Source organism: Perna viridis, chromosome 6, assembly GCF_037379345.1.
Source record: "Perna viridis isolate PV_CMFRI_1.1 ecotype Kerala chromosome 6, ASM3737934v1, whole genome shotgun sequence".
Classification (NCBI taxonomy): domain Eukaryota; kingdom Metazoa; phylum Mollusca; class Bivalvia; order Mytilida; family Mytilidae; genus Perna; species Perna viridis.
The window spans coordinates 32,986,508-33,003,142 of record NC_142450.1 but is presented as its reverse complement, the minus strand read 5'-3'; the positions used below and the strand labels follow the sequence as shown (position 1 = coordinate 33,003,142).

Sequence of the window (16,635 nt, the reverse complement as noted above, 5' to 3'; positions counted from 1 at the left end):
ATGTTACAAGCTAGATAAAGGAACAGACCAATTGGCACCAACTCTATACTGTTTTGGTGTAGTTATCTGTATTTACCAACTGTGCAAGCTAGGAGTTACATAAGTGCATGTATTGAAGTTCATCAAGTCCTACATATGTTACAATAGACATATTTTTAATTATAAATATGGAAATTCAATTTTGGTATGAACTCAATCAACAGGGCCATACATGCCAAGGGAGAAGTGTTAGGGAAAATAAAAAATACTTATAAGAACAAGTTTAAACTCAATGAGGTCAAAAATATCAGATTCAGAGAAATAAGTTATCTAATAAGGATCTCTGAGGTAAAACTAAGGTACATTTTCATGCAGTGTAGACTATTTCCAGTTTTGAATTAAACATTTTTTATTCCTTTTTTTCTGATCATTTGTATAAAACCCTACTTTGAGATTTTATTAAAATTAAAATAGAAGCTTCTTTCAATATGATTCTCGTTTATCACAAAAAAAAAGGAAACAAGTTGATATATTTGCTTACTTGACATCCATCTACCAATTGGTACAGGAATGATAATTCCATTTTTTGTTGTAGAAAGAACAGTCTACCTAAATCGATGACATCTTCTTTAAGGTTAGTGGTCCAAGAGAGATAACTCTGAACAAACTAGAATTTATCGAAAACATGAAGAAAAATTTAGTAAAAGATTTTATCATTCTCAATACAAGAATCACAAAAATAAATGCTTACATTTAATTCTGAATTTTAGATATTAATTTAGATTAGAATTTATCTTTGATTACTTCATTTTTATCAAACTCATCCTTTAAATAGAGCATAGGACTAACGGTTTATTTCAATAAATTTCAACACTGTTCAATAAGGAAAGTGCTGAAAAAACCCTTTCACAATCCTTTCAGAGTTTATAAAATTAATGAAAAAAATTTATGATTGCTCACTTAGATTTTATTTTGTTCACAAAGTGACTTAAATTTTTTTCCTCTCCAGTAAATTGCTTGGAAAAAATGAGCTTCCATCAACGGTATTAGATGAGGAGTCAGAATACCCCCGTCAACAATCAGGACGTCATCAACAGAACAATTCAGTACAGAAAGTTGTTGGATGGATTAAAAACCTACCAAAACATCAGCTGTGTCAGCATCGCAGTAGTTGTGTATATTATGTATTGAAGGTGAATTTAGTTAAATCGACAGCACTCATTTTTGAAGGAATCACAGATTTTTAAATCTCAGTGATTTTTTTTTACTGACTATATCACACTCAGTGTAACTTAATAATGCCATTGACTATGTCACAGTCATTATTACTAAACATTGCTATGAGTCAGTATTTTGTGGGGTCAAAATATCATATGACATAGCCACATAGGGTATTATCATAGAAGGTTGAGAATCATTTAGAAGAAAATGTTGTTACTGATCCAGAGTGATCATGAATATGTTAAAGATCATTGCAAATTTAAAATTGAATAAAAGAATTCTTGAATAGAAACAGTAATGATAAATATTACACACATGAAAAACATTAACCTTCATGTACAAAGTAGAGCTTCTTATTTACAGACAGAAGTTAAAAAAAAATTTTGGCTGGTTAATTTTTGGAAGACTTCCCCCCTTTTTGTTAATGAATATATTGTTTCATATTATTGGTCTATTTTAGGGGTTTGTTAAGAACTTCTGTATAGGCTATGGTATACAGGGAGTTGTAAAAGTCATTGGCTCTCTGTCAAAGGTCTTTAAGAAACCCACTGCCATTATCCAGGCATTAAAACACACAGATAACTTTAACCTTGGTGCTTTCTTAGGATGTTTTGTTGCAATATTCAGGGTAAGTATTCCTCAATTTGTAGCTTTTGATCTTTAAGAAAATGTTTTCCTAAAAATCAAGAAGTCAACATTATCATCAAGGGTACCTCAGTTTGTGGAATTTCATCTCTTGAAAGTTTTCACAAGTGGAGAGCCTCAAAGAAGGTGAAAACAAAACAACAACAAAAATCCACACCAGAGGGAGAACTTCAATTTCTAATTCAATGCATGTAAACCAATATTTCATGTTATGATGGTGATCTCATATTAACCTCAAAATAAGAAGTTTTATACAATGTTTATAAAAACAATAACTACATCGTAGGCAAGTTTAAATTTGACAGTCTAATGACACAATGGCACAATGTATTAAATGATAATGGTGTTGTTTCCTTGGCAATTTGTAAAAGTGTATGCAACTTGTATTATATATAATTTGTTTTAGGCTGTGCATTGTTTGCTGCGATGGTTACGTGACAAAGAAGATGAGTTGCATGGTCTTGTGTCTGGATTCTTGGCTGGATGGTCAATGTTGTGGTTTAAAAGCCAAACTATAGCATTGTATGCTGCCTTTAAATTAGCTGAGGTAATTTTACTTACAGAAAAAGTAGTTACAGACAACTGTGTTTCAGAAATAAAATTGCATGCATTTGTTTTAACAAACATGTCATTTTAGACCAAAATTGACATTTCATTTTTGCAGTATGGAAAAACGACGTGTTTAATTTATATTGAAATGCTCATAATGTGAGTTTTAATCATTGCAATTAAAACTCTATTAAATTTTTTTCCATCCATAAAATTATTGTATTATGCCAATTGTCAGTGTGTAATTTCCTTGGTTTTAGGTTTTGAAGACCAAACATTTTTTGAAAATCTTGTGACATTTATTTTTGTATTTCTTTTCCAGATTTTATATTTTAAAGGTATAGCCAAAGGACTGGTACCATATATTAAATATGCTGATATCATCATCTATTCCATATCTACTGCTATAATCTTTGATGTCGTAAGTAGGATTTCAAATCTAATTAACAAAGAACTGAAAGTTAGACGGAAGTTTTATACACTTGTCTTTTTTTGTCCTTCTGCTCAGGACTCTGTTGTTCTAAAGATTTATCTGCTGAATATACTTTATCAATGGGATATGTCTAGTGCAATCTATTTAAGTTATCCATTGGATAAGTCTAGTTCATTTTATACAAGTTATCCACTGGATAAGTCTAGTACAATCTATACAAGTTATCCACTGGATAAGTCTAGTACAATCTATACAAGTTATCCACTGGATAAGTCTAGTACAATTTACACAAGTTATCCACTGGAGAAGTCAAATACAATCTATACAAGTTATCCAATGGATAAGTCTAGTTCATTTTATACAAGTTATCCACTGGATAAGTCTAGTAGAATTTATGCTAGGTATTAAGTAGTTAGCAGAATTTATACAAGGTATTCTTGAGATAAGTCTAGTAAATCTATACTAATTATCCACTAGATAAATACATTCAGTTGTCTACTCACCAATCATAACAAAGAATACTTTAATTGTCATCATTATACTTTGAAGGAGAGGGGTATACTTTATTACCCTTTTCTGTGTTTCTGTCATTACAATTTTTTTCTGTTACAGTTTTCTCTGCAACTACTCATCATGGTGGCTAAACTAAGGGAAAAATATATTATGATCTTTAAGTCACAAGTCATAAGTCACAAGATGTTTTAATTCATGTGTCAGATAGATAAAGAAATAATGGAAGTTATTAAGTCGAGACAGACAATATCACAGTGAACTAGACAGGGTGAGATGTGATGTTCTGTTGAGACATTCAAAGCTGACATTATTCAGTTTATTGGCGATGTCATAGTCCATGTTAAGTAACATTGCTTTTGGAAATGGTCAATATTTTTTAGTATCGCAGCAGTTAAGCCTGAGATTAGAAGTAATCATGCAGTACAAACATTTGAAAATTGATTAATTTGCCATATAGTATTCAAAATATGCATGAAACAATACTTTTTGCACATGTGGTATTTAAAAAAACAACACATGAAATGTAGCTCTCGATTGGATGAAAATCGCCATATTTACAGGGAAAAAATCTCCCGATATTTAGATATTCTCCCAATCTGGAGAAAATCTTATTTTTAGCTCACCTGGCCTGAGGCCAAGTGAGCTTATGCCATCACTTGGCGTCCATCGTTGTTGTGGGCAAATTTTCAAAAATCTTCTCCTCTGAAGCCACTTGACTAACAGGTTTTAAACTTGGCATGATTGTTCCCTAGGGTGTTCTGCACAAAATGACTGTTGGGATTTTTCATCCATGAAAAAACATGGCCGCTGTTACTAAAAATAGAACATAGGGGTCAGATGACCATTTTTGCAAATAACTCAATAATTTTTGCCTTAACAAATTTCTGGCATGGGTAATATTGTTCAGCATCAAGAGACGGACCTATGCCGAAATTTTCAAAATGATTCGTCAACTGATGTCGGAGTCACGGCCCCAGAAACAGTTTTTTTTTTGCATTTTTCGCATATGCAACTTTGAAAATCTTCTTCTCAAAATCTATTGCACAGAATTCAATGAAAGTTGGCATATATGTTCCTTAGGGTATCCCACACAAAATGACTGTTGGGATTTTTGATCCATGAAAAACATGGCCGCCATTACTAAAAATAGAACGGGTCAGATGGCAGTTTTTTGCAAGTAACTCAAAAACCGTTGCTTTAGCAAATTTCTGGCATGGGTAAAATTGTTAAGCATCATGAGATGGACCTATGCCGAAATTATCAAAACCATTCATTGGGTCTCACTAACCACTTCTAACGTTTCCATTACTTTACATGTTAAAAAAGTAATTTTCAAAGTCTCACTGTGAATTCCCAGGACAAATGACATCTTAAAGCTGCATAACGTTGCGAAGCTTGGAAAATAAGGCTTCCAAAATTATTATGCTAATGGTACGATGATAGTAGAAATTCTTCACAAAATTTACTTGAATAAATAATACTGAAAATCCACATTTTTACCTGTTCTGCTAACTGACAGCATTAAGGCATATTACTCACACATGTAAACAATATTCATACACTTTTGTAGTTAATTACATATATGATTTTAAAGTACACATTCTCAGCTTTATTTTGACTACTTTTAATCATAATACACACAAATAATGCACTTACAATGCATATGTCTAGGTTCAGTGTGTTTTTGGTACTACATAGGGGGATGGCCATTTGACCCGGAAGTGGTTAGTGAGACCTTAAAAATATTTTGTGAGTTTTTATGTTTTTCTTTTTTTACATTTTATGAAAGCTTGTGGTATTGTGAGTCTAATAAGACCAAAACTATCAAAATCAGACATAGGACTACAAAGAAATGGTCATTTTTATATCATGCCCCTCAGTGATATTTTCCCTAAATTACTAAAAAATTACAATTTTAACTAACTTGTCACACCAAATTGATACCTATGATAATTCAAGAAGTTGTAATAGTAAATATCATTTATCATTATGAAAAAAGAACAGATTTCAACAATTTATATCATACCTATTTCATTACTGTGCGATTCTAAGTCTGTGCTGTGTGACTATTTGAGTACTTTGAATATCCCAAGCAGTGACGTTGTGTATTTCATGAATGACGTCAAGTTATGAGTCACTGTTACTAATAAAAATCTTGTTGCTATGTTGTTTTTTAAAATACCTTGCACAATGCACCTCTTAAAATATAGCCAGATTACCAATATCACTATACTGATTTTATGGGAAAGTGGAAATAATGACCAGGAAAGGCAATTTTCCTCAAATTATGCATTTTTCTGAAATATGCCATAATTTAATTTATGGTCTCACTAACCACTTCTAACGTTTCCATTACTTTACATGTTAAAAAAGTAATTTTCAAAGTCTCACTGTGAATTCCCAGGACAAATGACATCTTAAAGCTGCATAACGTTGCGAAGCTTGGAAAATAAGGCTTCCAAAATCATTTTGCTAATGGTACGATGATAGTAGAAATTCTTCACAAAATTTACTTGAATAAATAATACTGAAAATCGACATTTTTACCTGTTCTGCTAACTGACAGCATGGAGGCATATTACTCACACATGTAAACAATATTCATACACTTTTGTAGTTAATTACATATATGATTTTAAAGTACACATTCTCAGCTTTATTTTGACTACTTTTAATCATAATACACACAAATAATGCACTTACAATGCATATGTCTAGGTTCAGTGTGTTTTTGGTACTACATAGGGGGATGGCCATTTGACCCGGAAGTGGTTAGTGAGACCTTGACTGATGTAGGAGTTACGGCCCCTGAAACAGTTTTTTGTTGTTTTTTTTTTCACATGTACAACTTTGAAAATATTCTTCTCTAAAACCATTAAGATCATTGAATGAAAATAAGCATAATAGATCAAAATGACTTGTGATTAGATATCGCTGCCTATACTAAATATAGAACTTAGGGGTCAGAAGACAGGTTTTTGAAAATAATTCAAAAATTGTTGCCATTAGCAAAATTCTGGTTTGGGTCATGAAAATACTATTAAAAGCATTTCCTGCATTTGACAATTTAGTTGATTTTAACTTAGCCTGTCTCATTCCTCAAGTTTTTCAAATAAGGAAATGGTTAACTAGGTGAGTGATTCAGGCTCTCTTTAGCCTCTAGTTGGTATATAACTCCTACCTGAAGTTAGTTTATACAACCACGAAAGGATATAAATACATTTTGAAGTTTATTAAATTCTTTGCATGTTTATTGTCAGGCTGTAGTAGAGCCACACAATCTTAGACCAGCTTATTGGAAATTCTTACTGAATGTCACTGGTAACAAGTAAGTATTATAGCCATAAGACCAAGTCACTGGTTTCCTGTTTAATATGAATAATAATAACAATTAGATAAGGTTTTCACTGGACTATTAGGAGGACTTGTTACAGATTTAATGTAATAAAATATGTATATTCATGAAAAAAAGTTACTATGGAGCAAACTGCCCCATCTTCGTGATTTTATATGATTAGCAAAAGTGTGAAAGAAGTTTGAAAAAAGTAAGAAAAATGTCTTTGGTGTATTGATTGACCACAATGAAGTAGATGTTGTTTGACTTACCTTCAAATACACATTTTATGTCAAGTTCTCAGCAAAATGAATGGTTTAGCCTTTTGGTATTTGTGAATAATCTCTCATGCCATCATTTTATACCCAGCCAGCCACACAAAGTGCTGAAGTATTATGTGATATCCTTTGAAAAGTTGAGTTTCATGAATTTTTTTAAAAACTTTGTACAGTTGTTTAGCCCCATAAAAGACAGGTTGAGTAAAATGTAGTTTTAGAGTAAGGCCATTTTGAATATTTTAACATCTCCTATTTTTCACCATTATGTGGGGGGTATCAATGAATGTTCCATTCATGTCCTGTATATTTTATTTGCATTTTGTAAGTTTTAATTACATGTATATTCTGTTGTAGATTTGCCACAATGAACAGGAGACTTCTTTTACCATACCTACCACATGCAGCAGACATCCAACCTAATTTCTGGCCAGACTATGACCTTCGGTTCACAGACCTCAAACCACCTCCTAACTCAACCAGTATATTAACAACTTTAAAAAGATGATAATTGCTCAATTTAGGATTTTAATTCATATTTTACTTATGTTTAATGTTGACATTTATCTTACATTTTGAGGGCTATTGATTGTGTATACAGTGAAATCTGTCTAAATTGAACCCTGAATAAACAGTATTTGAAGTCTCTTTATATCAAATATATTTTGAACCCCCAATTCATGAACATCTGTCAAATTTGATAACTTTTACAGTCTGAAAGGGGTATTATCTGAACAACTTAAACAGTCCTAAAAAGGGTATAAAATCAACAAATTCTATATTCGAAAAGGGCTATGGTTTGGAGGGGTTTTACTATACATCCCTTGCACATAAACAGAATTATACAAAAATATTGGCCAATCGTTTTTTTTTTGTTTTTTTTTTTTTTAAATCTTATCTTTATGCACTTATATAACATAAAAAAGGCATTTGAGACAGTTTTGCCAATATTTTATTAAAACTATAGAAAAAGACTTATACTTCTACCTACATAGCATTATTAATTTTTTTATTGGTCAAACTTTTTTCAAATTGGTTTTATGACAGGCTGTTTTACATAGTTATTTGCCATTAAAGACATCATGTACTGTAAATTAAGAAATTATCGCGAAAAATGTGAGTAAAATCTCAAAAACTGATACTCCCATTATTGGAATTAATTGAACTTTTTTTCTCAAAATAGCCCAAAATGAAATCACATATTTTACTTAAATGACAAAATTAGTCCTGAAAAAACAACCCATTAACTAATTTAATCACAGTGACTATATTTGATGTAATGGATAAGATATCTGAATTACGTATAGTATACCAGATATCTTGAATACATTCTTATATAAGAAATCTTGAATGGTAATGACAATTAAAACAGTTTAGTTATATAGTGACAATCATAACCATAAATCATTGGTTCAGTTTACATGGTCTGTAAGATAGTACTCAGATGGTGTAATCTTCACACTCAAATAAGTGTAGATATACACCATTCCCTCTCCTCTGTTTTCAATTTGGCAAAAACATGTATTGTGTGCACATTTCTGATTGAAAACATAGGATCTGTATACCAGTACTCTTTTGAGAGTGAAGGTTATATGATATGAGTACTGTAATGACATTTTGAAAGAAAGTAGCTATCAATCAACTTATGCAGTTGTTTTGAATGAAAAATTTAAAGTGGTTTTTCATTATAATTGTGTATGCAATGCCTTGTACAAAAAGTTGCCAATTGGTGGTAAAATAATTTCTCACAATGTATGAGCCGCAGAAAATAGTTTAATTTGTGATTTTTACATGTTTGTAGTAAGGCATCAAAATATTTATAATTATTATTACAATTGTTATGTGGAAATTCTATCTTGTAGTAATCTAATAAATATCTGCTGTGATGTAAAAAGAGCGAGACATATTGACGTTCTTCTATTGTAAGCCAGTGATTTTAACAATTTTCATGACGCTTTAAGTCACTTAGCAAAAAAAAAAAGACTAATCGGCATTAGTGGGAGTTTACAACATTTGTGTGTGTGTGTGTGTGTGTGAAGTGACATATTTTGATGCCTAACCTCCTTGGGGTTATGTAGATTATCAGTCTGTATCTCTGTGTTTGGTACTGCCCAAGCTGGCAAGTATGATAGGAAAATTTTGTACACATGTGAATCATAATATAAATGTAGGCTGAAATGTGCCAAGCTGAGGCATCAGTATTTAGTCGGCATATTAGGCCAACTAAAAATAATATCTTGGCGCTTAGGTCTAGAGTGCTCTATTACATATTTTTGTTGCCATAACAATGAAATAATTACAAAAAAGCATTTCATTTTTTTTTCTTTCTGTGAACAATATATGAAAAGCCTTATATTTTTGGACAAGTTTTTAAGTATGGTGCTCTCTAAAAAACTAGGCCAGGGTGATTTTTTTACAATGTAAAAACAGTTCTTCCATTGTTCATTTCCTTTGATCTCCTATATATTGTGAAATATTTTTTGACTGGTTGTAGTGTAATAAATCTGGTGGGGAATTTTCACACTTTTTTTTGTAGTAGGAAGTAACCAAACTCTTCAGTGATCAACTTTCATTGTCCAAACTAGTTTCTATGAGGACTACTGAAGGAAAAGTTAGGGATTAAGAAATGGACAAATCATTAATATAAGTTTCTGCATGGTTTTTAAGGCAGTGCTGTTCTCAAACAGAAAATGTTCAAGAACCAAGAAATTAACTTTGAATGGCCTTCTTTTTATGTTTATTTTGTTATCTGTGATATATTGCATCAGGAGAAACAAATATTTTTATTACAATAAATTGAATATTTTTGTGTTTATTAGTGTTTTTAAGCCTACTTCTCGGTATCATTTCAAAAGGTGCAAACTGGCTGAAACAGTACTGACAGAATATATACTAATAGGATAATTAACTGGAAAGGGGGAATAACCAAAATATGATCAAGAGTGCCAAAGAGTGCCTAGATTTAACAAGTGTGCAGAACTTGTTCCGCACACGAGTTAAATCTTAATGCATTCTTTGCACAAGCAATAATATTTTGGTTATTCAGAATAACCAATTGATTATCCTATTTATTATATAGATTTCCTCCATTATTCATAGCTATTTTTAACATAAATCTTAAATTTTGTGAACAGCAGATTGATATTCGTGTTGTGACGTTTTGGTGGAGAAAGTGCGAGAGTGAAATTACCTCATTTATTTCACAGTGTGAATTATTGATCATTTTTTCACACTGGAAACATTTGGTAAATCACTGCTATCTAAAAAATCAACCAGAATAACAGACATGTTTAAATACTTTAATGTATTATAAGACTTAGTTTATCACAGAAGTCTTCAAGTGGTGGAGTGTAGTAACCTCCATGAAGTGCAAAATAGTAGAAAATATCAACACAGTTATGAAAGAAATAACACTTGTAAATAGAATATTATTTATATAAACCATATTCCACAAATATTAGTTCTAAAGGGGAGGTATACCTTGAAAGGGATTAAAGATTTATAAAACTCGGAGATTAAAATATTTGATAAATAGCCCAACACATTCATACATCTATGGTTGGTTACTTATGACTTGGTTGTTTATACTTAAATTTGGTAATTTAAAATAATGCACCAACAAGGCTGTAGCCAGGGGTGTGATGGCACCCCTCCCCCCCCCTTTTGAAAAAAAAAAAACCCAAAAATAACCCCAAAAAAACCTTTGTGATTTAAATCTTAACCTGTAAATAAAGAAAAATCATACCAGAAAACCAAGTAAAATTGCTCATTGGTGATCAGTTCCCACCCCCCTACATTCAGGAAACCTGGCTACGGCCCTGCACCAAGCTTGCTTCTTCATTAACCATTTATCGTGTCTTGAGTTATGAATTGAAACACACTATATTTTCAGAAAAAGGACCCTGATCTCTTCAATAAAAATAGATAAAATAAAACAATTGATTAATACAATGCAGTAACACTGTGATTGGAACTGATTGACAATGCTTTAGAAAAACAATCCCTTTCCTTTAAATCCTAATTGATCTGACGGCTTTGAAAAGGCTCTAAACTTTGCACACAAAATGACTAGCAAAGACAAAGAATAAATGCAAGGGTTGAGTACGTCAAAAACAAAATATCCAATCACTTAACTGGGTAAATGATTGCCAGGACAGTTATCTACTCTATAAGACACACTTCTGATACTTAAAATCATTTAACAGGCACGAGGCCAAATTCTCATTTAGAAACTGTATGGTGATTGGAAAATTATTTCTCAACATGCATACACAAAAAATAGAGACCATGCCTATTTGACAAACAAGGGGTATAAAAACAACCTCAAAGCATATTTAGAAATTCACAATAAAACATACTGAACACTGAACATTACAAAGGCACTATTTTCTATGCGAAATTTTTCTGGTTGTCAGAAATGCATTCCTTAAAATTGTTTCATAATTATATCTCAATTCAATAAAAACAGAAAAAAAATGCAATCAAACAAATAAAAATCAGCATCAACAATCATGCTAAACAATCAAAGCAGAAGCCTTTCGTTTATCTCATTCACACACCCTAGGTTGTACAAAAAAAAAAATGATAAATACATAACATTTTTTTTTAAAATCTCAGTTTTCGGAAGATTTTCCTCTAAGATAATTATGAGACCAGCAAAATAATTAAAGAGGTAAAAAAAATTCAATGAGACAGAAACAGAAGAAAATTGACAGAACAAATTTCCTCAGGTAAAGATTATTTTTTTCATATCTAATTAGTTTAAATGCATTCATTTGTGTTTTCATTTCAATAAATCTCATTAATTTATAATACCTGAACAACATTTCAACAATGAAGAAACAACTACCAGATTTGTTTTGATCAACCTTCAATACTTTTCATGATCTTGAAAATATTTTAAAAATCTATTAAAAAGTCCCTATTTCATGAAACTGTCACAGGCTGTTTTTGCTCATCATTGTTAACTGAAGTAGAAACTGCCTGTGACTCTTCAGGAATTGAGTCAATATTGCTCACAATCAAATCATCAGGAATAACTTGGGTATACGAATCATAGGTCACACACTTTCTCAAACCCTGTGGCTTCCTTGGGGGTCTGTTGAAGGGTGGGACTTCTTTAAACATTCTCTTCTTCTGGATGTGGAGTTCTTCATCAACCTTGGCGTGATTGTATGGGGTTGCCGACCATTCTTCAAAATCGACATTACAGTTGTTGAACACACCTTGCATCCGTCTCCTTAAATGAGGAAAAAAAAAGGTAAAAATTACTTATAAACACAGTATTCTCTGGACTTTTTACTTGTTTTTGTCAAAATAAGTCATTAAATCCTATTCTTAATTGTTTCCATTTTTCAAAGATATAACAGAATAATCAAGCATCTAAAACTATTTTCAAGTAAAAACACTACCCTGTACTAAGAGCTTTTGTTTTTCATTTGAAGATACCAATCAGAATAATATATCAAGAAAACTACCTAAAATAAATAAATATTTTTAATAGTCATCTAGATATGATTTAACTACATTAGTTATTTTATAATAAATGATATTTTTATAAAGCAAGCAAATGTTAATTTCACTGAAACCTAATAACAGGAGAAATAGAACTACTCTCTTCAATATATTCACTAAAAGTATAATTGTAATTGTACATACACTAGTGAAAATACAAATTGTACCTACACTAGTGAAAATACAAATCACTAACCTATTTTGTTTGAAAAAATATTTAACACTAAATCTCCATAGGTTTGTTTATTTCTATGCTTGACCATGGTGGATTCTGAATGTGTTCCTTATATTCACATGTGAAAAAGTGTATTGGACACATAATATTTAGCACTGAACAACTGCTGTAAATAAAAATGTGGAAGGGTAGGTTTTGCATGCTGAAATGCCCAATCACCATTTATTTCTAGAGTGCTCTAGCCAGGGTACAGAGAGGAGGTTTTTATAAGTTGCTATGAACCTGACACGTAACAATTAAAAAAAAAAAAATACCATGCATGTAACTAACAAAAAATGCTTCAGAGCAAATTTTTACAATGAATTTAAAGTTTTAAACTAATAATATTTTTCCACTTTGAACAAATTAATATCTTTAAATAAGTTTAAAAAATTTAAACAAAAGAAAACTCAGTTTTTAAATGATTAAAAATACCTCTGTAGTTTTTCTTGTGTTTTGTGATATTACTTCTGTGGTAGTTTTCTATTTTGATGGTTTTTATACCATTGATAGAATGTCTAATATACTTATATTTTTCCCTAGAATTAAATATAAACAGTAACTGTATACGGATGTAATCAGCTGCCTAAAAACATGATTCTTTTGCATTTTAAATAATTGCATTACGCCGAGGCGGACATAGCAAAAAGGTGACATATCATTACTCAGATAAAAATTCCCAAAGTGCTTTGCAACATATGGGCAGATGATAATATAAAATAAGTCTGTCTGATATTATGAAAATCAGTGGTTATGGAGGGAAATAAAAATAACAACATAGAAAAATTCAAGAAGGGCATGAATTATTAGTGCTGGCTAATGACTTAGACATATTTTATTTCATATATACATATATTCAAGGTTCAAGTATGCATTATTATATGGGTTAAAGGTCAAGGTTAAGGTTCTAAGGTAACAAGGTTACTTAAAGTTTCTATCCTAGGATTGTCCTTACCTGAAACTGAACTCTACAGGGGAAAACAAAAACAATATAATTCTACACACTGAAATGGGAAATACAGAAAGACAGATAAGAAAGGAAGAAACTGAAAGAATACACCCACTAGCCCAAAAAAATATCAGATAGGATAAAACTATTTCTGTTGGCAAGTACTAATAACCCGACAGGCAATGCAACTTCAATTCTAGTCATCATGTTAAATTACGAATAATAAACCATCAAGAAAATTATTCAGTCCCTAAGAGCGAAAAGCGGCCATGTTCCTTTTCTTCATTTTTTTTAAAATAAAAATAAAAGGATAACCATTAGAATGAGTGAATAACTAAAATATTACCACAAGACATGTTGAAATAATTTGGTTTCAGAAGTAACAAGCTTTGATTGGATAAAAAAAATACATCCATCATCTCAAAAACCAAATTTTGCTATGTGACTGTCCCATGTTTTTTTGTCTATTCTAAATAACCTAACGCCCATGGTACCATTGCACATTTTGAAAATAACCTACTATGCAGATTATTTAGTGTGCACCATGTGATTAGGGTTATTTCTTCATAGACTGAAAAATATAACAGTCAGTACCCATCACAGGCATTGAGGTTATTTCTTCATAGACTGAAATATATAACAGTCATTCCTTAAGTAAATGCAATGATTTCTGTTGATCAGTATGAATTATTTACTACAGACAATTGGCAATATTTGATTAATGAATGGAATAGAAATGTCCCTATCCATTGGTGACGTCATTGGTGGTGAATGTTACCACAACCAATATCACCAATATAACCAATATAGAGTAAAAAGAAAAAAATATTTTCAAATATGAAATTCTGAAATCATATGAAAGCTGTATTAATTAAATTCCAATATGATTTTGGCAGAGTGAAAGAGTCATACAAGAATAATAATTGTTTGACATTCCTAACATGAAGTTGATTTAAAAAAAAAATAAAAATTTTCTTTACAAAATAAGACAAGGAAAGTTTGTTGTTGCATTGCCAATCACATCCAGGATTACACAGAGTCTAGTCAAGGAAGGCTTTATCCTGCAAAAATCTACAGGAACATACTTATAAGACATTTCTCACAGCAAATTAGTTCACTCATTAGTAAACAGCAATATTATTTATTGTTCTGTGTATGTGTTTTTAAATAAAGAGTAATAAAACAGTCAATGTCAATACTACTATAGTAGACTTGAGGTAAAATAAATATTTTAATACTCCAAATGATAATCAATTTATCTGTAGGTTAAAAAAATGAATAGATGTTTTTTTTTTTTTTTTTGTGCAAATAAATCTTGTTTTTGAGAATATTCTTTGCATAACTATTGTAACTTTTCTTTCACATAAAAAAACTAACAACCAAAGAAAATCTTTACACCAAGCCAAGACACACCACACATGAGTAGACGATCACACACACACATACACTGATGCAGTTTCCACAAACCTATATTCACTACATGACTAAATCATAATATGTGGAAATATTATGACAGTTACCTGCTCGCTTTCCTAGGAGTACTTTCAATGTTATGTAATGGCATCTGTAACCATTTAATACTGTCAGTTCCATGTCTTCCGAGAGGCACCAGGGGAAGGGGAGGTAACTTCACTTGATCAATATCTTTATCCGTGTAGTTGTAGCCAGTCATACATCGGAGAATAGTACGTTCCTCCTCACTTCTCTCCCGCCCTTGTGACAAAAGTGGGTCACGGAACTTCTGAGTCTGGATCTACAAAAATAAGTATTACAAAGATGAGATGATATCCGGTATATAACAGAAATAATATAATTAATGGTCAAAAGGTTACTACATTTGTCTACTGATTTACAAAACCAAAAAAAAAGTTAAAAATCATGCAAGTAAAAAGCTAATCATATACATTCTGTATCTATAAACTTTGATGAAATTCTTAAAAATGTCAACCATACATGAAAAATAGTTATTCCATAAAGTATGTTCCACTGAAGAGACTACAGAAAAGTTCGACATTAGTATCAAGTTTCAATGTTAGTAGTGAACAGAACTCCAGGAACTGTGTCTATCCCCTGTCTAACAGTTCACCATGATTTATTTATCCTTCATCACCTTCACAGCAACAAGGAGGTTGTTCTTATTGGAAATTTTCATGATTTTTTTTTAACATTTCATAGTTAACTACTCAAAAAAAAAAAAGAAGAATGAACTGTATGGTGAAAACTATGAACAAAAGACATTATCAAATTAACATTATACAACATGGTATTGTATCAAACAAATCTGAAACAGGACAAAGGCTTGTAATCATAACTGTTAAAGAAATATATATCAAAATTTGGTAGTCTGGAGCATTCACAGAAATATTTAATTGTAGATTAAACTTGTGACTACTTGGAAAATTGATGAAAGTATGGAGCGACTTAAGTATTAAAATCTGAGTGATTAACAAACTAGAAATACTGTTAAAGAGAATGAATGAAAATTGTTTTTTCATCAGATGAAATATGTCTGATAACCCAATCTGAAAGTCAAACAAGTCCAACCAAGAGACCTTTACCAAGAATTACCTGTTCACAGTCCTCATCACTAGCAAAAGCAACCTAAATATATAGGACTAAATATTCAATTATCTCCTTTAGGTCTTACTAACCACTTCCTGGTCAAATGGCCACCCCCCTATGTAGTACCAAAAACACACTGAACCTAGACATATGCATTGTAAGTGCATTATTTGTGTGTATTAAGATTAAAAGTAGTCAAAATAAAGCTGAGAATGTGTACTTTAAAATCATAAATGTAATTAACTACAAAAGTGTATGAATATTGTTTACATGTGTGAGTAATTCGCCTCCATGCTGTCAGTTAGCAGAACAGGTAAAAATGTGGATTTTCAGTATTATTTATTCAAGTAAATTTTGTGAAGAATTTCTACAATCATTGTACCATTAGCATAATGATTTTGGAAGCCTTATTTTCCAAGCTTTGCAACGGTATGCAATTTTAAGATG

The 16,635-nt window shown here is 31.2% G+C and overlaps 2 protein-coding genes across 16 annotated transcripts in view; one reads left to right on the top strand and one right to left on the bottom strand.

The window, feature by feature from the left end:
• LOC148614618 (transmembrane protein 135-like) overlaps nucleotides 1-9,760 on the top strand; it is a 96,018-nt gene extending 86,258 nt beyond the window's left edge. For all 3 annotated transcript variants that reach the window (XM_088588822.1, XM_088588824.1, XM_088588821.1), the window contains 7 exons: nucleotides 575-613; nucleotides 989-1,172; nucleotides 1,661-1,828; nucleotides 2,252-2,392; nucleotides 2,717-2,815; nucleotides 6,601-6,668; nucleotides 7,307-9,760. In XM_088588822.1, the coding sequence (XP_088444948.1) occupies nucleotides 575-613; nucleotides 989-1,172; nucleotides 1,661-1,828; nucleotides 2,252-2,392; nucleotides 2,717-2,815; nucleotides 6,601-6,668; nucleotides 7,307-7,457 (850 nt within the window). In that variant the 3' untranslated portion in view covers nucleotides 7,458-9,760. The remainder of the gene's footprint in view (nucleotides 1-574; nucleotides 614-988; nucleotides 1,173-1,660; nucleotides 1,829-2,251; nucleotides 2,393-2,716; nucleotides 2,816-6,600; nucleotides 6,669-7,306) is intronic.
• A 474-nt stretch (nucleotides 9,761-10,234) lies between these two features.
• The window catches only part of LOC148614617 (protein FAM228B-like), a 23,331-nt gene continuing 16,930 nt past the window's right edge, over nucleotides 10,235-16,635 (bottom strand). For 10 of the 13 annotated variants that reach the window (XM_088588825.1, XM_088588835.1, XM_088588826.1 and 7 more), the window contains 2 exons: nucleotides 15,147-15,379; nucleotides 10,235-12,188 (listed from right to left, as the gene is read on the bottom strand). In XM_088588825.1, coding sequence (XP_088444951.1) covers nucleotides 11,876-12,188; nucleotides 15,147-15,379 — 546 coding nt within the window. In that variant the 3' untranslated portion in view covers nucleotides 10,235-11,875. Of the gene's footprint in view, nucleotides 12,189-13,632; nucleotides 13,646-15,146; nucleotides 15,380-16,194; nucleotides 16,228-16,635 lie in introns of all 13 variants that reach the window. The other 3 variants (XM_088588827.1, XM_088588830.1, XM_088588837.1) reach the window with 2 other exon arrangements.